Consider the following 24,086-nt stretch of genomic DNA (forward strand, 5'->3'; position numbering starts at 1 on the left):
TCAGGCAGCATCTATGGCAGTGAATAAGCAGTTGATATTTTAAGCCAAGACCCTTCTTCAGGATTGGACAGAAGATGGGAAGACCACAGAATAAAAGGGTAGGTGGGGGTGAGGGGAGGGAAGCTACCTGGAGGGTGATAGGTGAAGCCAGTGGGGTGGGAAAGGTAAAGGGCTGGCGAAGCAGAAATGTGACAGGACAGGAGAGAGGACCATAGGAGAAATTGATGAAGGATGGAACCCAGACGGAAGTGACAGGCGGGTGAAAAGAGATAAAATGCCAGAGTGGGGAACAGAAGAAAAGAGAGGGTGGGAATCTTTTTTATCGGAAGGAGAAATCAATATTCATGCCAACAGCCAACGCGGAAAAGACAAACTGTGTAAATACAAAAAAAACTAATAATAATGAATAAATAACAATAAACAATGCTGAGAATTTGAGCTGTAGAGTTGTTGAAGATGAGTCCCTAGGTTGTGGATTAATTTAGTGTTGTAACCAGAGACAGGTTCCAGTGAATCTTTCACATTTTTCTTATCTAAACACAATGATTAATTTGAATACGCTCTCGGTCTACCTCACTGTGATTTTTACTAGCGGTTCCAAATGCCGCAACCCCATCAGTAGCAGCCTGCCGGAATGTCGAGACCCTTCGTAAAGAAGAATAACTGATGAAAGAAGTGCCACATCCTCTCTGGCTGGGCTACAAGTCGGCTGAAGTTATGGTGCAACACGGATTCTGCTCACAATAAACAGCGCAGTGTTATTGCAGAATGACCCTGTTAAATATTTCCATGCCAACGATAACAGCTCTGGACTTTTAAGTGGGAAGTTAATGGGGTTTAGTGTAAACGAGGAGCATGTTCAGCTTTACCACAGACACAGGGGGGTGTGGATGTAGGATATTGTCATTCTCTTTCAGGAGCGTGCTGCTATTTTGACAACATTTCACGGTCTGGTCCAACTAAGATGTGTCATGAACCCTCCGCCCTTGCAGTAGAGTGTCAAACCTCTTGGGTTCTTGAGCACATGTAGTTAATAATCATTATCTTGACTAGAGCCATTAAGCCTTTGTGCCTTTGGTTTAATCCTGTCAAGTTAATTGTGACTGGCACGGGTTTTCCATATTCTATGACTATTTAAAGAGGACTCTCGTTTGGTGCCTTAGCAGATCATTCTGTCACGGTGTGTGCTCACAGGACTGGACCCAAATGTCGAGGAACAGCAGGCTTTCTCTGTTACAGGGGTCACTGGCACCAACTCAACCCAGGAGCAGTAGACAGCAGGCTCACAACTTGACCTGAAGGTGGCAGATTTCCCGTGAAGGGACGGAAACAAGAGGTTACACATAGGAATACCGGCAGGGGCTCAGGGGAGCAATTGAGCAACACCACGAGACAATTATTTCTCTCCACAACACCGTAACAGACAAAGTCTGCCATTCTTTCGCATTTGGGTCTAGTTCTGTGAGAGCACACCGTGGTATGCTGGCACCGCAGCCAAGAAAGCTTACCAGTGCATCTACCTCCTCAGGAGGCAAAGGAAGTTAGGTATCTCCTCTTTGACCCTCACCACCTTGACAGAAAACTTCCTATCTGGATGCATCATGGTCTGGTCTGGCAACTGCTGTGCCCACAATTGCAAATATCTGCAGGGCGTTGTGCCTCTCCTGGATGTCTATACTTGTCGCTGCCTCAGCAAAATAGCCAGCATAATCAAAGATCCCACTCACCCTAGACCTGGACATTTCTCTTCTTTTCCCACCCATCAGAGAAAAGGTGCAAAAGTCAAGTTCAAGTTCATGAAATCTAGTTGGATCTGTCCTCTTCTGCCACAATGTGGCCACTCTCAGGGTGAAGGAGCAACATTTTACATTTGGTCTTGGCAGCGTCCAACCTGCTGGCATGAATATCGAGTTCTCCTTCTGTTAACTTTTTTTCACTTGCCCTTCCTTCTTCTATTCCCCGCTCTGACATCTGACCTCTTCTCCTCAACTGCCTATCAGCTCCTCTGGTGCTCCTCCTCTTTCCCTTTCTCCTATGATCCACTCTCCTCTCCTATCAGATTCCATCTTCTCCAGCCCTTTACCTTTCATTCACCTGGCTTCACCTGTCAGCTTCCTCCTATCCTCCTCCCCTTCCCCTACCTTTTTATTCTGGCATCTTCCCCCTTCCTTTCCAGTCCTTATGAAGAGTTTTGCCTGAAATGTCAACTGTTTATTCATTTCCATAGATGATACCTGAGCTGCATTTTGCATGGGTTGCTCTAGGGTTCCAGCATCTGCAGAACCTTTTGCGTTTATGAAATCTGGCTCGGCCTATATGTAACTCCAGAGTCTTTGCTGCTTAACTGCACAGTTCAAGGGTCAATAATCGATGAGAGACCAATGTTGACCTAGTCTATTGTACCCCCATGGCAAAAATGATTAATATAAAGCGTGTCTCCATCGGAGCCAAACATCTTTAGTTTTGGGATGTGTTCTACAGGAAAGAATCTGAGGTCTAATAACTAGAACGGGGATGTGGATTGTGTTAATGTAGTAACGAGGAATTACATACAAAGCTTAGAGGTAGAGATGGAGGAAATCAGCAGCGGCAACACCCAAGTTTCAGGAACTTTGTTAGGCACCCATTGCTGTAATAGAAAAGTGGATTCACTGTTAACTAAATTAGACTTGTGGATAATCATTTTGTTAGACCATAAGACAGGGCAGCAGAATTAGGCCATTTGGCCCTTCAAGTCTGCTCTAACATTCGATCATGGCTGATCTAGTATCCCTCTTAACCTCACTCCCCTGTCTTCTCCCCATAACCTTTGATGCCGCTGCTAAATAAGCACCTATCAATCTCTGCTTTAAATATACCCAACAACTTGGCCTCCACAGCAGTCTGAGGCAATGAATTCCACAAATTCACCACCTCCCGGCTAAAGATATTCCTTTTAGTCTTTGTTCTAAAGGGACATGCTTATATTCTAAGTTGGCGCCCTCTGGTGCTAGACTCACCCACTACTGGAATTATCCTCTCCACATATGCTCTATCTAGTGCTTTCAATACTCAATGGGTTTCAATGAGAAAACCCTGATTCTTGTAAACTCCAGTGAGTCCACAGCCTTCAAATGCTCCCCATACTTTAACCCCTTCATTCCTGGGATAATTCTCAGAAACCTCCTCTGAACCCTCACTAATGCCATTTCTTAGATATGAGGCCCAAAACTGCTCACAATACTCCATCTATAATCTTGATTTCGCCTGTAATTACCAAATTTAGTCTCTTTGAAACCGCACTTTGTTAGCAAAATCTAGTACTGCTGTCTGTGTGTAATCTCTTCAGCTGAGAACATTAAAGCTGTTCAAAATTCTATCGTCAGGACACCCATCATCCAGGTCATGCTCTCTTCTCACCATCAGACAGTAGGTCCCATCCCATTGGGCTCAGGAACGGTTATTAAACCATCAACCATCAGACTGCTGAACCAGTGTGGATAACGTCACTCACCTCAGCACCGAACTGTCTCCATAACCTATACAACACGCACAAAATGATGAAGGAACTCATACGGCAAAGAGTGAACAGTCGGCGTTTCGGGCCAAGGTCCTTCATCAGGATTTCCATCATCTGCAGATTTTCTCCTGTTTATGATTCCACAACCTACACACTCACTTGCAAGGATTCTACAGCTCATGCCTTCAATATTATCTGTTTATTTATTTGCTATTTGCACAATTTGCCTTGTGTACATTGGACGTTTGCCAGCCTTAATTCCAAAATAAAGAAATACAATAGAATTTATAAAATTCATACTCTTACTCAAAGAATTCTAATTTCATAAATTTTATTGTATTTCTTTATTTTCCTGTAAATGTCTGAAAGCAAAAGAAGCTCAAGGTACCATATGATGACAGAAATATACTTTGATCATTTATTCCTGTGATTTTCACTTTGACTTTGAAGTTCATGCTCCAGTTGATCAGCTTTGATTGGTCTCCTGGTGCTCACTAGTTTTAATATATAGCCTGTTATTTTTGAACCCCAATATGTGTGGGCTTTCTGTTGGCACCTACAGTTTCACTTGTTCACTATGTACTCTGTCATGTGGCGTAGGCGAACACGGTCTTTCCATAACCATGATTGTTCTTGCCAAATGTTTCTACAGATGTGTTTTTCTATCTTCTGGGCAGTATCTTTACAAGACGGATAACCCCCGCCATTATCAATACTCTTCAGAGATTGTCTGCCTGGCGTCTGTTGTCCCATAACCAGGACTTGTGATCTGCACCGGCTGCTCACATGACCATCCACCACCTGCTCCTGTGGCTTCACGTGACCCTGATTAGGGGTGAGGTGGCTAAGCAGGTGCTACACCTTGTTCAAGGGTGACCTGCAGGTTTGTGGAAGGAAGGAGCGCCTTAGACCTCCTTTGGTAAAGATGTATCTCCACCTCGCTTGGATTAATGATTTAGGATTTTTCTCAAAGTATAAGGAACAGCAAGTCTTGTGGTTCAGGTAATCAAGTCAGAAGGGATGACAGAGTAAGCTGTAGAACTGCTCACCTGAGCCACGACCCCAGCCGGTTTTCACCAGGATCTCGTACTTGTAGAACCCATCCTTTCCACAGAGTGGGATGACTCCGACTCGGCCGATGTCGATCCGATCCAGCTTCCGGACAATGACAGCCGAGACGGCGTAGATGGCAAAGCATATGCCACAAGTGATGAGGACTATGTAGTTCCTCATGATCGAGGATGGCTGGTGGGAGAAATGGGAGAAAGGGAGGAAAAGGCGTGAAAGAGAGTGAAGAGAGTGGGGGGGGAGAGAGAGAGAGTAGTGGAGGAGAGGGGAAGAGAGCAAACAGAGAGGGATAGGGGAGAGAAAGAGTGTGAAAAAGATAGGATAGTAAGAGAGAGGGGCAGAGAGTGAGGGAGGGTAGAGAGAGGGAGCAAGAGAGAGAAAGAAAGACAGAGAGTCAGGGGGTGGGGTAGGGTAGGGTAGGAGAGTGGAAGTGAGTCCACAGGTAAGGGGGGGGGGGAGACAGAAAGAGGAGGAGGAGCCGGAGAATAGGGAGAGAAAGAGAGTGAAAGTGAAAGATAGAGGTAGGGAAGGACAGGGGAAGTGAGGAAGAGAAAGGATAGTGAAAGGGCAGGGAAGTTAGGGAGAGAGAGGGAGGGAAAGATAGAGAGGGAGAAATAGAGATAGAGAGGGAGAGGGAGCCCATGCAAGTAGGAGGGAAGAGAAGGGGTGGGAGGAATCAAAAAGGTTGGGGGGGGTGAGAAAAAACCCATTAACAACCACATCATTTTATGAAACCATGCAGGCGGTACAAAAGCTGAGATTTGTGAGGGTTTTTGGAACCTTGTTTGTCAGAGATGAAGCAAAACAAGGAATTGGGTTTAGTTTGACTTTGGCAGATGATACGAAATCAGAAGCCTGTGAGACATCTCTCCGGGGTGAAGAACAAAACCATTAGTTCTCAGTATCACCTTGCTAAACCCACATTAGAGTGGTATCTGCTCATTGCTTTGATATACATGTGACAAATAAAGCACATCTTTGAATCTCCTTTTTTAATCTTTGTTCCCCACTTCTAAAGTTCTGTTCTATTGTCCTCACTGTTACTGAATTTTGGAACTAAAGTAACAACATAAGCCTGCTTAGCCAATGTCACCAGTGAGAAATTTCTATTCCATTGAATGAACTATAGAAGGAAAAGGCATAGTAGGAATCCCATGGATTTGCCCTATGCATCACACTTCTCTGCTGTTTCACACTAGCCATGTAAAAGTTCTACTGTACCAATTATTTATCAAGTTCTCATATAGTCATAGAGAGATACTGTACAGAATCAGGCCATTTGGCCCACTAGTCTGTGCTGAACATTGAATCAAAGTTCAAAGAAGGTTCATTATCAAAGTACATATGTGCCACCATGTACAACCCTGAGATTCAATTCCTTGTGGGCATGCTCAATAACTCCAATAACCATAATAGAATCAATGAAAGACTGCACCAACAGCGGTGAACAATCAGTGTGCAAAAGCCATCAAACCGTGCAAGCACAAAATACAAGAAAAAATTATAATAGTGCTAAAAATAAATTAACAAGCACCAAATATCGAGAACATGAGATGAAGAGTCTTTGGTTGTGGAGACAGTTCAGTGATGGGGTTCAAAACCCTGATGGTTGACGGGTAATAACTGTTCCTGAACCTGGTGGTATGAATCCTCAGGGTGCAATATCTTCTTCTTAATGACAGGAGTGAGAAGACAGCATGACCTGGATGGTGGGGATTCCTGATGATGGATGCTGCTTTCCTGCGACAGCGCTCCATGTAGCTCTCAATGGTGGGGAGGCTTTATCTGTGATGGACTGAGCGCTACAGGATCTTCCATTCAAGGATATTGGTGTTTCCATGCCAGGTTGTGCAACTGGGAAATATACTCTCCGCCAAACATATATGGGATTTAGTCAAAGTTAGAGATATTATGTAGAATCTTTGCAAACTCCTGAGGAAGAAGAGGTGCTGCAGTGCTTCCTTCATAATTGTACCCAGGACACGTTCTCTGAAATTATTATACCAAAGAATTTAAAGTTGCTGACCATCTCCATCATTGATCCTCTGGGCCCTTGGTTTCCTCCTCCCGGTCAATAATCAACTCAATTGTCTTGCTGACGTTGATTATTGTGGCAGCACTCAGCAGAGCAGGTTGAAACACGCAGTCTTGTGGTGTACTTCTGATGATGGAGATTGTGCAGGAGATGTTGCCAAATTGAACTGACTGGGTTCTGCAAGTGAGAAACTCGAGGATCCAGTTGCACAAAGAGGTACTGAGGCAAAGGTCTTGAAGCTTATTGATCAGTTTTGAGGGGATGATAGTATTGAATGCAGAGCTGTAGTCAATAAAGAGCATCCTGATGAATACATCTTCACTGTCCAGATGTTCCAGAGTTAAGTGAAGAGCCAATGAAATGGTACCTGCTGTTGACCTGTTGTGATGGTAGGCAAATTGGGGCAGATCTAAGTCACTTCTCAGGCAGGTGTCGGTATGTATCATCACCAACCTCTCAAAATAGTTCACCACTGTGGATGTAAAAGCTACTGGATGTTAAGTCTTTGAGACAGGTTACCATGTTCTTCTGAGGCTCTGGTATAATTGAAGCCTGCTTGAAGCAGGTGGGTGCCTCAGACCACTGAAGAGAAAGGATAAAGACTTCATTGAAGATTCCAGCCAGTACATCAGCACAGGTCTTTTAATACTCGGCCATGTACCCCACCCATCTGAGCCAGCTTTCTGTGGGTTCACCCTCCAGAAGAATGTTCTCATGTTGGAATTAGAGACTGAAATCACAGGATCATCAGGGGCTGTGGGAGTTTGTGATGGTTCCTCCATGTCTTGATGGTCAAAGGAAGCATAGAAGGCATTGAGCTCAGCTGGAAGCAAAGTCCTGTGGTTACCTATATCACTTGATTTCGCTTTGTAAGAGTGATAGTATGCAAGCCCCACCAAAGCTGTTAAGCATCATTCGTTGATTCAAGCTTAGTCCAGAATTGCCAAATCGTCCATGAGATGGTTTCTTGGACATCTTGAATACCCAACTTCATACTGATCCTCCCAAAACCTGTTTTATTCATGCCTATACCTCCTCTCTGTCAGATTCTAGGGACAATAAAAGTGGCCAATTTATCTAAAATCTTTGGGATGTGTAGGGAAACCAGAGCATCCAGAGGAAAGCTTTACGTCAAAGGGAGAACGTGCAAACTCCACACAGACAGCACCGGAGGTCAAGATTGAACTGGGCTTGTTGGGATTTTGAGGCAGAGGCTCTAACAGCGGAGCAGACGCGATGGGCCGAATGGTCCAATTCTACTCCTATGTCTTATGGTCATATAGTCTACACATATCACAATTACTTGTATATTGTTTTTATAGGATTGCTTTTATTGTGGTTTTCTTTATTTATTATTGTGTTCTTTATGCTTATTGTGTTTTTTTTTTGTGCTGCATCGTTTCCGGAGTGACAATTATTTTGTTCTCCTTTACACTCGTGTACTGAAGAATGACAATAAACAATCTTGAATCGTGAACGGGTTTGTAAGAGTTAATCATCTTATGCCGTGGGTAAACCATCCTGGAGCAGAACAGCTAGAGTCACACCAGAGTTTAACTAGAGGTAAAGATTTAATACAGTCCGCTCAACACCAAAAGAAAAACAACAGGTTTTGAATGGTAGGCACATCGTTTCCAGCCTGTGCACCACATGGAAGCCATTTGCTGCAGCTTACTGCATATAACTGCCTCTGGTTCTGCACCTCATTAAATCCAGGCGCCAGACCTTCAGAAACTCCTTCCTTTTAAACAAGCTCTGTGCCAATTCTCTCCCAAACTGGTACTAAGAACAACTTACATGGTAGAAACAACTGGCGCAGCAGCAACTTTTATGTGGGTAAAAAAAGTCCCGACACATTTCAGAGGAATGAGAGCAAATATGAATTTGGCTCTGATCTAAGTAAGGAGATGTTATTTCAGGTGACCAGTGACCTGGTCGAACAGGAAGTTGAGTGGTTGGCCTCATCAGCAACGATGATGTGTCGATGTACTGGGCGCAGTTAGAATGGCTTGTGGACCGGTGCAAATGCAACTTCAGTCTCAGCGTGCACAGGGCTAAAGAGATGATTGTGGACTCCAGAAAGGTGCAGGCTGATGACTGTCTACCGCACTTCAACTTCACAGAGAGAGCCAGAAGCACCAAATTTCTTGAAGTGCGCATCACAGTGATCTCACCTCTCAATACCACGTCTTTAGTCAAGAAAGCACAGCAGCACCTCCACTTTCTGAGGAGACTGAAGTGAGTGAGGCTCCCCACTCCCATTCTGACCACATTGTACCGGAGCACCATTGAGAGTGTCCTGACGAGCTGTGTCAAGTCAAGTCAACTTTTATTGTCATTTCGACCATAACTTCTATTGTCTGGTATGGAAATTGCAAGGTATCTGACCATAAGATTCTGCAGCAGATTGTGAGGACCGCTGAAGGTCTCTCTGCCCCCCTCGCCCTTCCGGGACGTACACCTGAAGTGCTGCATTCATAGAGCTCTCAGCATTGTCAAGGATTCCTGCCATCTGACCCAAAATCTCTTTGAGGTCCCATCATCAGGCAGGAGGTATCACCCTATAAGAACAAGGACTGTTAGTCTGGGTAATAACCCTCCCCAGGCTGTGAGGCTTCCGAACACCCCGCTACCACACTGTACACATTGTTTATGACAGTGCTGGCAGCAATATCTTGTTGTATATTTAGCTATGTGTTGAATATGCACTTCATGTCAGAATGTCTACTTTACGTCTACAAAATACTTTTCTTTATATTTTCTTCTATCGTGTCAACGTTATTTTATTTGTTGTATGTGATATATGTGCTGTGTTTTTCACTTTCGTCCCTGAGGAACATTGTTTCATTTAGCTGTATACATGTGTACAGTTGAACGGTAATAAACTTGAACTTGAACAAGAGATTGCAGATCTAACAAGAGAGCTACAGACGGTAGTGAACCCAAGTGTAGAGTAAGGTCTAGATTAAATTCAGACTCAGACTCAAAATAAATGACACAAATGAAATCCAAAAGCAAAATTACTAACATTAGTACTGGAAATGGAACTCTTATGATTGAGCACAGAGTGCTCAGCACGAGGCCTTCAAGTACAGACCTTCCATGAAGAAACGTGGCGGGCAATAAGTCTTAAAGGGATAGCGGCAGCCAAGTATACTCCAGGGAATTGGAATGCCAAACTGTGGATGCCTGCAGGTGTTCAGTCGACACAAGGACAGCACACACAAAATGCTGGAGGAATTTGTGCAGAATCTTAGGCAGTAGCTACGGAAAGGAATAATTCGGCCCAAGACCCTTCATCAAGACTGAAAAGGAAGAGGGAAGAAGTCAGAATAAAAAGATGGGGAAGGAGTACAAGCTGGCAGATGATAGGTGAGACCAGATGAGGGGGAAGGTGGGTGGCTGGGAGAGAGATGAAGTAAGAAGCTGGGAGCTGATGGGAAGTAAAGATAGAAGGCTGAAGAAGAAGAAATCTGATAGGAAAGAAGAGTGGACCATAGAAGGAGGAGAAGCAACATGATAGGTATGTGAGGAGAAGAGCAGGGGTCAGAGTGGTGCCGGAATAGGGAATGGAAAAATAGAGAAGTGGGAGTGGGAAGAAATCACCAGAAGTTGGAGAAATTGATGTTGCTAGGTTGGAGACTGCCCAGGTGGAATATGAGGTGTTGCTCCTCCAATCTGACTGTGGCCTCATCGTGGCAGTCGAGGAAGCCATGGACCAACATATTGGAATGGGAATGGTGATTGGAATTAAAATGTTTGGCCACCGGGAAATCCTGCTTGTTACAGATGCTGGAATATGGAGTAACAAACAATCTGCTCGAGGAACTCAGCAGTTTGAGAAGAAACTGTGAGGGACAGTGGGGGGCGGGGATGGTGGGGGGCGCATTGTCAGTGTATTGTGTCAAAACTCTGGTGCAGGATTCCGACCCAAAACATGAACAATTCCTTTCTCTATGCGGAGTACTGCTAGACCTGGCCGGTGCTGGAAAACCTCAGCGTGTCAGGCCGCATCTGCGGAAGGAGAGACAGCCCCCCATTTCAAGTTTGAGCCCCTTTGTCAGAACAAGAGATGCAGATCAGTTTTCAGTCGAGGAGGGCAGAAGGTGGAGGAGGGGGACGTAGAACACAAGAGATCCTACAGATGCTGGAAACACTGAGCCACACACACAAAGTGTTGAAGGAACTCTTATGGGTCAGGCAACAGCTACAGGGGGGAATAAACAGTCATGTTTTAGGCTGAGACCCTTCATCAGGACTGGAAAGGAAGTGGGCAGAAGCCAGAATAAGGAGGTGGGGTGAGGGGAAGGAGGACAAACCTTTGTGCATAGTAATAGGATGTTGAAATAGCTTAACAGAAGCACTTACTGCACATCTTAACCATGAAAGATTCTTTAGATGCTGGAAATCCAGAACGACACACACAAAATGCTAGGGTAACTCAGCAAGGTCAGGCTGCATCTACAGAAATGAACAGTTGGCATTTTGGGTTGAGACCTTTGATAGTCCTGATGAAGGGCTACGGCCCGAATCATTGACAGTTTATTCCAGTCCATGGGTGCTGACTGAGTTACTGAATCCCTCCAGAATTGTGTGTGTGTGTGTGTTGCTTACCGGTACATTAAGTTTCTTGGTCTGTGTAATGAGCTATTGATGGTAATAAAGTGGTGGGACCTGGCACGCAGTTTCAACTTAATGAGCGGGATAGGAAAAGTGGAGCCAATATGATTTAAAAACAGAAGCCACAAGAGATCACAGATGTGGGAATCTAGAGGAATATAAGGCAAATTGCTGGAGCAAATTAGAGTGTTGACCTAAAACATCGACTATCACTTTGCTGCTTGACCCACTGAGCTCCTCTAAAAGTTGATTTAAAAACAGGAAATGGAAGATGCTCGAAACTTTCAGTAGTTCAGGCAATGGCAGGTTTTAAGAAATATTTTGAAGGAAGAGGAAGAAGAGATAAAACCATAAGATCTAGGAGCAGAATTAGCCCATTGAGCCCATCAAGTTGGGTCTGCCATTCAATCATGGGTGATTTCTTTTCAACCTTATTCTCCCACCTTCTCCCTGTAACGCTTGACCCCTTTGCCAATCAAGAACGCATCAATCTCTACTTTAAATACACCCATTGGCTTGGCATCCAACAGCCCTCTGTGGCAACAAATTCCATTGATTTATCACTCCTTGGCAGAAGAATTTTCTCCTCATCTCAGTTGTAGAGGGGCATCCCTTTATTCTATGGCTCAGATCCTAGATAATGGAAACATCATCAGAATCCTTTTTCGGTATCCAGTAGGTCCCAATGAGTTCTCTCCTTCATCCTCCTGAACTCCATTAAATACAGGCCCAGAGGTATGAAATGCTCCTCACAGATCAAACTCTTCTTCTTGGGATCGTTCTTGTGAAAACTCCTCTGCACCATTTGAAGCTGGGTTTCGAGAATCAAGGACCTAGACTTCAAACGTGGCAAGACTACAAGTTGGCCAAATTTAAGATGCAAAACAGATTCTGCACACAATTAACACCACTATTTTATTGCCGTTGAGGGGAGATTTGAGAAAGATGTACAAACTTACGAGGGGAATAGATGAGGTAGATGCAAGCAGTGTTTTTCCACTGAGGTTAGGTGAGACTAGAACTAAATGTCATGGGTTAAGGGTGAAAGGTGAAATGTTTAAGGGGAACTTGAGAGGGAACTTCCTCACACAGAGGGTGGTGAGAGTGTGGAATGATTTGCCAGCAGAAGTGGTGGATATGGGTTCGATTTCAATGCTTAAGAGAAATTATATAGGTGGTAGGGCTATGATCCATGAGCAGGTCAATGGGACTAGGCAGAATAATAGTTCAACATGGGCTAAATAGGCTAAAGAGGCTGTTTCTGTGCTGTAGTGTTCCATCCTTTCCTTAGATGAAGAGGTTTAGGGAGGGATTTCAACATTTAAAATAAATTTTAACTATTTATTTCCACCATTTTAAGGGGAAGCATGGCACCACCAGCAACCAGAGTCCGCTCAACTTCCATCAATTTCAAGTAGTGACAGATTTTTTAGTCGCATTGAAACAACATTACAGATCTTAGAAGAAGGCGAAGTGGATTGATGATTGATGACGGCGCTAAACAGTGACTCCTTTGCTTGCATCTTTGAAACAGCTCTATTTCCAGCTTTAAGATCTCTATTTTTCCCTTTCAGGGTTCTTTTGAAGATTCTGAGCTGATGCTGACTATGGTTCTTTGCGGGAATGGGACCCGCTCTCGGGGTTTCATGACTGGACGTTGTTGTTCGGCACGCCGAGGGTTTGGCCTAAGTATTTGGCTCGGCTTTGGAAGCCTAGGATCTCAGAGCCCAGGAGACAGGTAGATAGAGGGTCGGTGTCATGACAGGAGACCCGTGGGTTGTCGAAAGAGTCGGAATATCTGCGGCTGTGTGCCCAGAGATTCGCGATCGTGATCTTTGGGCACAAAGCTTGAAAAAAAAGCAAAGAGGCGGCCTTTTAACATCACAAAACAGCGAGTTGTGTGTTAAGTTTCTCTGCTTGCTGTGAAAATGGAGACACCATTTCTCCCTTATTAGGGAGAGTGAGAACCCGTGGTATGTCAAAAACTGGGTGAAACGCTAAGTCTTTGGGCTAACTGCGTCCGTGTCTTTGCTGTTGCTTTGGTCACGATTGAGTGCTCGGTGACGGGTGCCGATGCTTCGTTTTGCCAGTGGGGGGAGGGGGAGATAGTTGCTTGCTGCTGCTTACGCGCGGGAGGAGGGAACTGGAGGGGGGACTTTGGGGTTCTGACATTTGCCTGTTGTTCATTCTTTGGGGAACTCCTCTGTTTTTGTGGATGGTTGTGAAGAGAAAGCATGTCAGGATGTATATTGTATACATTTCTCTGACAATAGATTGTACCTTGGTGGTTCTCAGCAGTAGCAGACTGAAACGGAAGTATCTGATACCATCCATTAGAGCTACGTGTGTGAACTGCCTTGGGAATAGGAACTTTCACCATTCTGTGACGTGTGCCGTTTATTGTGTGCAGAATCTGTGTTGTACCTTAACTTTCATCAGCTTGTAGTCCTGCCAGGTTTGGAGCTTAGGTCCTTGGTCTTTGAAGCTCACCTGCCTATGGTGCAGCAAAGTATCTCAGAGATGGGCTAAAGTAAAGCGTTAGCAGGAGCATCTGCATAAATCAGGCTGGATAATTTAACCTGGTTCCAGTACTGCTCAATTATCTAAGTAATCTATTATTCCACTTATCTACCCTGAACGGAAAAGCCTATTGAAGCTGATGGATACAGCCCATTCCGTTACAGGAAAACCTCCCCATCATTCAGCACATCTACAAGCAGCGCCCCCACAAGAAAGCAGCATCCACCATCAAGGATCCCAATCGTCCATGCCAAGCTCTGTCCTCACTACTACCATCAGGCAGGAGATACAGAAACCTTAGGTCCAACATCACCTGAGTCAGGAACAACTATTACCCTTCAACCAGCAGGCTCCTGAACCAGCATTGATAATGTCACTCTCCTCAACCCTGAACTGCTTCCACAACGTACAAACTCACTTTCAAGGACTCTACAACTCATGTTCTCAGATTTTTTTTTTATTCACATATGTAAATATTATTATTTATTTTGTTTTGTATTTAGGCAATTTATCTTTTGTACATTGGCCATTTGTCGGTCTTTGTGTGCAGTTTTTCATTGATTCTACAGTATTTCTCTGTTCTACTGTGAATGCCTGCAAGAAAATTAATCTCAGGGTAGTATATGGTTACTAGAACTTTCAGGGAGTCCCAAAAAACCAGAGCCAGGGCTGGGCACAGTGCATCGATACCATTATATAGACGGGTGGGTGGGGAACAACTTGCTAAATAGCTGTCCTCAGCTGACTAAATTTCAATCCCCAGTTTTGTCAAAGTATTGCTTCTGAGGGTTTTATTTGGGATGATTATTTATTGGGATATAGCATGAACCAGGCCTTAGAGCTGAAGCACCCAGCAATCCCCCAATCTAATTTTAGTCCAATTACAGACAATTTACAATGACCAATTAACCTATCAACTGGCAGGTCTTTGGAGTGTGGGTGGAAACAGAGCACCTGGAGGAAAACCACGTCAAACTCCTTCAGGCAGCAGTGGGATTTGAAGCCTGGTCTGCTGTACTATGAAGTGTTGTGCTAACTGCCAGACTACTGCGCTGCCCTCACATTTTCAAACTTTTAAAAAATGTTTTTACATTTAGAAACATTCAAAAAAGCCTTGAATGTCTATCCAGACTTGCAATAATGTTTAAACAATCACTTAGAATCATTTAAGTGAGAGCAAACAATAAAAAATCTCTAATTTAATTAATAGTTACCTAATGCCTCACAGCTGTTTCCCTCTAATGCAATAAAGTTTTGAAATAGCACATGGAAGGAGAGAACGAGAAAGGTGGAGAGGTTTGAAGAGGAAATTCCACAGCATGGGTCCTTATTGAAGCCACCTTGATCAGGGTTTTAGTCATCTGTCTTAATATATCAGTATGTACTTAGAGTCATAGAGCACCACAGCACAGAAACAAGCCTTTCAGCCCATCTAGTCTGTGCCATACTGCTGTTTTGCCTTGTGCCATTGGCTTGCATGTGAATCATAGCCCTCCACATCCCTCACGTCCACGTACTTATTCGAACTTCACTTAAGTGTTGCAATTGAGCTCAAATCCACCACCTCCACGGGCAGCTTGCACCACACTCATACCACCCTCTGAATAAAGCAGTCCCCCCTCAGGTCTCCCTTAAAGATTGACCTCTCGTTCTAGTCTCCTTCAACCTCAGTGGATAAAGCCTCCTTGCATTAACCTTATTTATACCCCTCATATTTTTGAAAACCTCTATTAAATCTCCCCTCATTCCTCTGAGCTCCAGGGAATAGAGTCCCAACCTATTCAACCTTCCTCTATAACTCAGGTCTCAAGACCCAGAAACATCCTTGTAAGGTTATTCTGTACTCTTTCAATCTTGTTGATATCTTTCCTGTCGTTCAGTAACCAGAACTACACACAGAACTTGGCCTCACTCACATCTTATACAACTTCAACATAACATCCAGCTCCTGTACTCAATACTGTGATTTATGATCATTGTTAAATTTTGTTTGGTCTTGTGTTGTGCTTTGAACAGCTTGTAAGTGGTAAAGATGTGATGCATATTTAAGTTGATTAAGTCTACCGCATGTAAATGCAAGCAGGCTTTTTTTCCATTAAGATTGGGTGAGTCTAGAACTAGAGGTCATGGGTTAAGGGTGAAAGGTGAAATGTTTGAGTGGAACACTCAAACTCAAATGTTTCTGTGCTGTAGTATCCTATGACTCTGATTACGTTTAAGAGTGACATCTTTGACATGGTAATGCATTAGTGATGACATTGCTGGAAATGATTTCCTCAGAAATGTATTTCTAGTATTAATTTAACGAGATAAAGCACAGAACAGGCCCTTCTAGCCTTTTCAGCCACACCACCCAGCAAGCCCCCGATTTAACCCTAACCTAATCACAGGACTATTTACAATGACCAATTAACCTACCAACTGCTACTTCTTTAGACTGTGGGAGATAACCGGAGCACCTGGAGGAAACCTGCACAGTCACAGGGAAAACGTACAAACTGTTTACAGGCAGCAGCAGTGCACTATGACCCGAGAGATAAGTTCAAATCCCAACATGGCAACTGCAGAATTTAAATTATCACGCACAAAAACCAACACATCTAGTCTTGGTGACCCCTACAAACTTAATGGTCCACTAATGTTGTATGGGAGAGGATATCTGCCGGCCTCATCTGAGCTGTTCTACTCCTGACTCCTGTCCCACTGAAATGTAGCTGAGATGTAAAACGCCCTGTGGAATGGTCAATTTCTGCTTAACAGCAACGAGGGGCAGGAAACAATACAGTTGTCATGAGACAAGTTACAATCATAATGGGCAACTCTCGGTCTCTACTCACCCTTACCCCTCAGGTAACATAATTAAATTCAAAGTAAATTTATTATCACTTATATGTCAGCATATACTAAGCTTAAATAGATTTTCTTCCAGGCATTCACGGTAATACATAAAAACACAATAGAATCAATGAAAAAAAATACACACAAAGATGGACAAACAACCAATATGCAAAAGACAACAAAATGTGGAAATATAAAAAAATAATGAGAATAAGAAGCTTTTAGATAGGTACATGGAGCTTAGTAAAATAGGGGGCTGTAGGTAAGCCTAGTAATTTCTACGGTAGGGACATGTTCAGCACAACTTCGTGGGCCGAAGGGCCTGTATCGTCCTGTAGGTTTTCTATGTTTCTAATAATAGGTCACTAAGTAATATTGAGAACATGAATTGTAGAATCAGTTCAGTGCTGAGGTGAGTGAAGTTATCCACACTGGTTCAGGAGCCTGATGGTTGAGGGGTGATAACTGTTTCTGAAGCTGGTGGTTTGGGACCTAAGGCTCCTGTACCTCCTTCCTGATGGAGGTACAGAGAAGAGAGCATGGCCTAGATGGTAGGGGACTCTGACAGTGTTCCTTGTAGATGTGCTCAGCGGTGGGGAGGGCTTTTCCTGTGACAGACTGAGCTATATATACAGGGCTTGGTATCTGAAGAAAGGTCTCTCCCGTCCATTACTTCCCTTTGGTTTCCTATTTCCCTCCCTTTATTCCATGGTCCACTGTTCTCTCCTATCAAATTCTTTCTTCTTCAGCCTTTACCTTTTCTACCTATCACTTCCCAGCTTCTGACGTCATCCCCTCCCTTCCCCCATACCTGATCTCACCTGCCACTTGCAAAGCTCGTGCTCTTTCCCCCCAGCCCCCCCTTCATATTCTGGCTTTTCACCCCTCCCCTTTCATTCCTGATGGAGGGCTCTCAGCCCAAAGCGATGATTGTTTATTCCGCTCCACAGATGCTGCCTGCCTCGTTCAGTTCCTCCAGCACTTGGTCTGAGAGGGCACGTGCACGGTAAACAATACATGTCAAAAGTGTGAACATCCCAGTAAACATTAGTTTCAGAATGAGTAAGGGAAGCACAATATAAACAAACGAGATTCTGCAGATGCTGGAAATCCAGAGCAACAAACACAAAAACACTGGAGGGACTCGGCAGATCCAGCAACAACTATGGAACGGAACAAACAGTCGACAGCCAAGTGCAGATGGAGGACAAACATTACTCATTTGGATTAGCCTCTGTCCCACAGATGTGTTGCCAGCATTTAGGGCGGCAACACAGTTGTGGGAAAACTCTTGCATGTCCAAACGCCTGACCCGAAGAGCTGTATCCCAATTCAGCGAAGCATTGCAACCTCAGTTTCTTTGGCAGATGAAACAACTATGACTGGATGTTCTACAGCAATATCACCTCCCCAAACTGCTTCTCATCAGCGTCTCTGGATATAATTTAACATTGAACCACAAGCAGTATTTGGAGGAAATTCAGAACCTTGGTCAAGCAATGAAGGTTTGAGGAAGATGAGGCATCAAAACAGGCCCTTTGGCCCAACTAATCCATGCTGACAAAGATGTCCATCCAAGCTAGTTCCATTTGCCCATGTTTGGCCCACATTCTCTTATACCAGGGGTACCCAACCTTTTTTTAAGCCATGGACCCCTGCCATTAACCGAGTAAACCCCAGGTTGGGAACCCCTGTTTTACACCGTTCCTATCATGTGCCTGTTGAACTGTCCTTTAAAAGTTATTATTGTACCTGCCTCAACCACTTCCACTGGCAGCTAATTTCATATACATTTAAAAAAGCAGTTGGCCCCTCAAGATCCTATTAAATCTCTCTCCTCTCATGCCCTCTAGATTTTGCTTCCATTTGACTGAGTGCCTTTATACCCCTCATGGCTTCATACCCCTCTTCAAGTGGAAGTTTAATTGTCATACACATGTATACATCTAAACAAAACAGTGTTCCTCTGGGGTCAAGGTGCAAAATGCAATACATATAGTCACGCACAGTACATAGAGTTACAATCCAAAATGTACGGTCACAAAATAATATTAGCACAAGTCCCTGAGTGACATGGCCTGATAATTGACAGGTGCATGTTTATGTAAAACTGTATAGTATTACTACAAGCATATTAATATATGAAACAGCAGTGATAAAAGTGACCGGTGCAGGAGGAGAACATGCCTGTTGGTGAGTGAGAAGGGCTGGAGGGCATTCAGAAAGGGCACGCATATGCGCTGGGTGGCAGCAGGGCATTAAGAAGTCTAACATCTGGGGGAAGAACCTGTTACCCAGCCTGGCAGCTCTGGTTCTGATGCTGCGGTACCTTCTGCCTAATGGAAGGAGGTCAAAGAGGTTATGGGAAGGGTGGGAGGGGTTTTTGACAAAGCTGGAGACATTGATTATGCAGTCACACTTTAGTCCCCTAAGAATAGAGTCCTAACTTGCCCAACCTCTCTCTATAGTGGATGTGGAGAGGATATTTCCAATGGTGGGGGAGTTTAAAAACAGAGGACACAGCCTCAGAACAAAGGGACGTCTACTTAGAAGATGAAGAGGAATTTCTTCAGCTAGAGAATGGTAAGTCTATGGAATCCTTTGCCACAGGCGACTGTGGAGGCCAATTCATTGGGTATATTTTAAGGCAGAGGTTGATAGATTCTTGATTGGTCAGGGTATGAACGGATACGAAGGGAAGGCAGAAGATTGGAGCTGAGAGGGAAATAGATCAGCCATGATGAAATGGGGGAGCAGACTTGTTGGGTTAAACAGCCTATTTCTGCTCCTATATCTTAAAGTCTTATGCTCTAATCTGAACCCCCAAGTCAGTGAGAGCTGTGAAAAGCAATAGGCCACAGGAAATTAAAGAAAGGAATTAAGTCTTTTGCACATTGGTTTGTCAGTCTTTGTTTATATATAGTTTTTCACAAATTCTGTTGTTGTTTTTTATATTCTTGCACGTCTGCGAGAAAATGAATCTCAAGGAAGTATATGGTGACATAAATGTACTTTGATAATAAATTGATTTTGACTTTGAATGGGTTGCTAGGATTGCTTTGAGGGCTAGCATTGTCCCGATGAACCAAATGGCCTATGTTTTAAAACGGTAATGACAATGGTGCTGGCAGTGATGTGCGATGATGGAGCGATGGAAGAGCATAACACCGAAGCAATGCAGAGATGACAGAGATTTCAGTGGCTTTTTGGTACTCACAGGGTTGATGAACACGACTGAGTTGGGCGGCACGAAGAGGCTTGCTCCGAAGGCAGTCAGATGTTGAGTCAGGCAGACAGCGTTGTCCGGTGTGGTGTCCTCCAAAGGCAAGATCCCGTCTGTTTTCCAGCTCATTGACGTCATGTTGAAATACTGGCAAAGGGACGTGTAGACACCAACGGACGCTTGCACAGAGCGTGAGGAGTAATAGTTTGTGATGTTTAGATAATAGTCTTTCGTTGTGTCCTCCATACTGAAGTTATAAAGAGAGTGGATAATTAAATAATTACTGTCCTGGATTGTAACCATGAGTTAGACATCCCATACCTGTGCCGGTGCACATACACTCACACACCCAGGTACATGCACACACACACACACATGTATATATACTGTATATACAGTTATATATGTACACACACACTCACACACAATGGCCAGATTATTAGGTACAGTTGTGGTATTCTGCTTCTGTATCCCATCTGCTTCAAAGTTCGACATTCAGAGATGTTTTTCAGCACACCACTGTTATAACACGTGTGGTGTGTGGCCAAGTGGTTAAGGTGTTGGACTAGCGATCTGAAGGTCGTGAGTTCGAGCCCCAGCCGAGGCAGAGTGTTGTGTCCTTGAGCAAGGCACTTAACCACACATTGCTCCAGTCCACCCAGCTGAAAATGGGTACCGGCCAAATGCTGGGGGGTTAACCTCGCGATAGACTGGCATCCTATCCAGGGGGGAGTCTCATTCTCTCCGTCACTTCGCGTCACGGAAACCAGCGTAAGCACCGGCCTGATGAGCCTATAAGGCTCAGGACAGTCTTTAACTTCTTAACTTTTAACTGTTATAATGTGTGGTTACTTGAGTAACCGATGCCTTCCTGTCAGATGGAACCAGTCTAGCCATTGTCCTCTGACGTCTCTCGTTAACAAGCACAAGAAAATCTGCAGATGCTGGAAACCCAAGCAACTCACACAAAATGCTGGGGGATCTCGGCAAGTCATGCAGCATCTATGGAAAGGAGTAAGCAGACAACAATTCTGGCTCTCATTAACAAGGCATTTTTGTCCAAAGAACTGCCACACACTAGATGTTCTTTTGGTTTTCCACACAATTTGCTGTAAACTCTGGAGACTGTTGTATGTGAAAATTCCAGGAGATCAGCAGTTTCTGAATACTTAAACCACCCCATTAGGCACCAACAATCATTCCATGGTCAAAGTCACTTAGATCACATTTCTTCCCCATTCTGAAGTTTGGTCTGAACAACAACTGAACCTCTTGACCATGTCTGCACGCTCTTATGAATTGAGTTGCTGCCATATGATTGGCTGATTAGATATTTGCATTAACGAGCAGGTGTAGCTAATGAAGTGGCCACTGAGTGTATATATGCAGGCACACACACAACACACATATAGACACATGCACAAATACACACATACTTACTTGTTAATACAAAATACACTTACTGACACACATGGATGAATGCAGAAGTGCATACACACACTTAAGATACAGACACACCAGAACATGCTCAGCAACAAACAGGACACACACACTCAAACACCCACAGGAAGACTCTTATAGAGGAGATGCCCACGCACTTGATCTAGGCAGCATCTTGTTTCAACACACACCCTAAAGTGCGGGAGGAACTCAGCAGGTCAGGCAGAATCTATGGAGAGGAATAAAGAGTTGATGTTTCGGGCCGAGACCCTTCATCAGGGCGTGAAGCATCTTGATTCAGGTCTTTCTCCTGTAACTCGGAGGGACCCTGAAAGAACGTTGAAACAGTATTGATGTTCATTAACCCACTGCCCATTCTACATCACACCAAGGGATAACCAACTTACCCAGTAAAGTCTGGTCCCTGATAACCACTAGTAAGGATTCAGAAATACAGCAATTTCAACAACACTGCAGACAGTAACATCGAAACACAGAGCTGTCTGTTGGTCTCCCCTCTTTCTGTGAAAGGGGTGACACCTCTTCCTCCTTTGTTAGAGAGAGTGAGAGAGAGTTTGTGACATGTCGAAGTACTGGGTTATGGACCGCAGTTTTTGATGGACCGAGATCACGGTCTCTTTGGTGGGTGGTGCAGAGGAGGGGCTGATGCTTCCTGCAGGAACAAGTTGGGGGGGTGGAGGGATGATGCTTTACTGCTGCTTGTGCATGGGAGGGGGAGAGGGGGGGCTTTGGTGCTCTAACGTTTTTCTGACATTCAGTCTTTGGGGGTTTCTTCTGTCTTGTGGATGTCTGTGAAGAGTGAGAATTTCAAGTTGTATATTGTATACATCCTCTGATAGTAAATGGAACCATTGAGCCATTGAATTGAATGATAGAAAAATGGAGGGATATGTAGGAGGGAAGGCTTAGATTGATCCTAGAGTAGATTAAAAAGTCAACACAACTTCAAAGGCCAAATGGCCTGTACTGTGCTGTAATGCTTTTAGTTATATGGATGGTACAGTGAGCTGCTGGGAGGGAATGGATTCTGAGGAATATAACATAGAACAGTACAGAAGTGTGGCCCTTTGGCCCACAATGTTTTGCTGACCTATATAAACCTACTTCATAGACAATCTAACATTTCATTCTTACATGAAACATACTGAATATCGAAAGGCCTAGACAGAGTGGGCGTAGATTGGATGTTTCCATTAATGAGTGAGTAATGAGGACCAGAGGGCACAGCCTCAGAATCGAAGGATGTCTCTTTAGAGTAGAGATGAGGGGGAAGGTGTGTTGAATCAGTACAGGTCAAGTCAATGGAAATATTTAAAGCAAATACTGGTACGTTCTTGATTAGTAAGGATATCAAAGGTTACGGGAAGAAGGCAGGAGAATGGGGTTGAGAGGAAAAATAAATCAGCCATGATGGAATGACTCAATAGGTCAAATTCTGCTCCTATACCTTATGGCCTCCTGGTCTTATGGACTTACATAACCCTCCATTTTTCTTACATCCATGTGCCTACCTAAGAGTCCATTAATTGTCCCTTTTGCATCAGCCTCTGCCACCACCCCCGGCTTTGCAGTCTAGGCACCAAATGCATAACTGAGAACTGCTTACTCTGGGGACAAGAAGAAGGTGTACAACTTGTGATCTGCTCCTCCTACTGATTCTAAGTAGATCCTCTTCTTGGCCTTGTAGTAATGCTCACTTGGCTTTGTTGAATTGTGCAGGAGAACCTGGATAAAGGGCTCGGCTTCCGTCCCAATGGAACTTCTGGAATCTGTGTCAGAACGATCAGAGAAACACTAGTCATGAATTAGGAGGCATCACATCTCAAGCTCCCACACACTGAAACCACTCAATTGTGACATACGTACCATTTAAAACTGTATATGTGATCTGAATGTGGAGGCCAGCCCTTTTATTTAAGTTCCTAGATGTAATATTCACCATTACTGACTTCCGTGGGGCGATAACTGTTGTATTAACAGTGACATTTCTCACTGCAGAATTGGCAGACACTGTAATTGTAATGGCCTTCTCAGAGTCCAGGCTCTCAATTGGGATCTGTGAGCCATTATCCATCTTGAACTCAATGGATGCCACCTTGCTGGAGATGGTATAGTTCTTGATGTAGCCGTATGGGAAGGGGTTGGAGTCCACCAGTATCATGACCTGAGTCACGTCGCTGATGTTGGAGAACACGCTGTTGAAGGACGGCGGGATGGAGAACTGGCAGCCGGACTTGTTGGCAAAGCAGAGTAAGTGGCCCGGGTCAGCACGCTTGCCCTGAGCCCGCATCCTGGCACCCGATACGCTCAAGGGCTCTTCATTCAGAACCCGCGTACCCATCAGAATCTGCATCAGCTTCATGGACAGGTCGTAAGCCTTGGTTGCCACCAGTTCAGGCTTACTTGTCACTGGCTGGTTCACTTTATTCACAACCGGGACCAACTGGTTAGTGATATCAATCAGGCCACCTACAGGACAAAGAGACTGGTTAGGCTTTTCTGCTCAGGCAGGTATTCTAATGTCAAAACTTAAAACAAGCTCTTAACAACAACACACACAACACTGGAGGAACACAGCAGGTCAGGCAGCATCTATGGAGAGGAGTAAACAGTGAACGTTTTGGGCTGAGACCCTTCATCAAGAATAGACAGTCAATGTTTCATATTGAAATGTTACAACAGGTCTCATCCTGAAAGGCTGGCGCTTTATTCCTCTCCATAGGTGCTACGAGATTCACACAGAGAGTGGTGGGTGCGTGGAATACACTGCCAGCGACGGTGGTAGAGGTGGATACAATAAGGTCTTTTAAGAGACTCTTAGA

General features: G+C 44.3%; 1 protein-coding gene across 2 annotated transcripts in view; it reads right to left on the minus strand.

Moving 5' to 3' along the window:
- pkd1a (polycystic kidney disease 1a) overlaps positions 1-24,086 on the minus strand; it is a 272,402-nt gene that overhangs the window by 100,343 nt on the left and 147,973 nt on the right. For both annotated transcript variants that reach the window (XM_059979055.1, XM_059979056.1), the window contains exons 24-27: positions 23,131-23,733; positions 22,871-23,033; positions 19,798-20,050; positions 4,549-4,744 (exon numbers count right to left, since the gene is read on the minus strand). In XM_059979055.1, the coding sequence (XP_059835038.1) occupies positions 4,549-4,744; positions 19,798-20,050; positions 22,871-23,033; positions 23,131-23,733 (1,215 nt within the window). The remainder of the gene's footprint in view (positions 1-4,548; positions 4,745-19,797; positions 20,051-22,870; positions 23,034-23,130; positions 23,734-24,086) is intronic.

Source organism: Hypanus sabinus, chromosome 9, assembly GCF_030144855.1.
Source record: "Hypanus sabinus isolate sHypSab1 chromosome 9, sHypSab1.hap1, whole genome shotgun sequence".
NCBI lineage: Eukaryota > Metazoa > Chordata > Chondrichthyes > Myliobatiformes > Dasyatidae > Hypanus > Hypanus sabinus.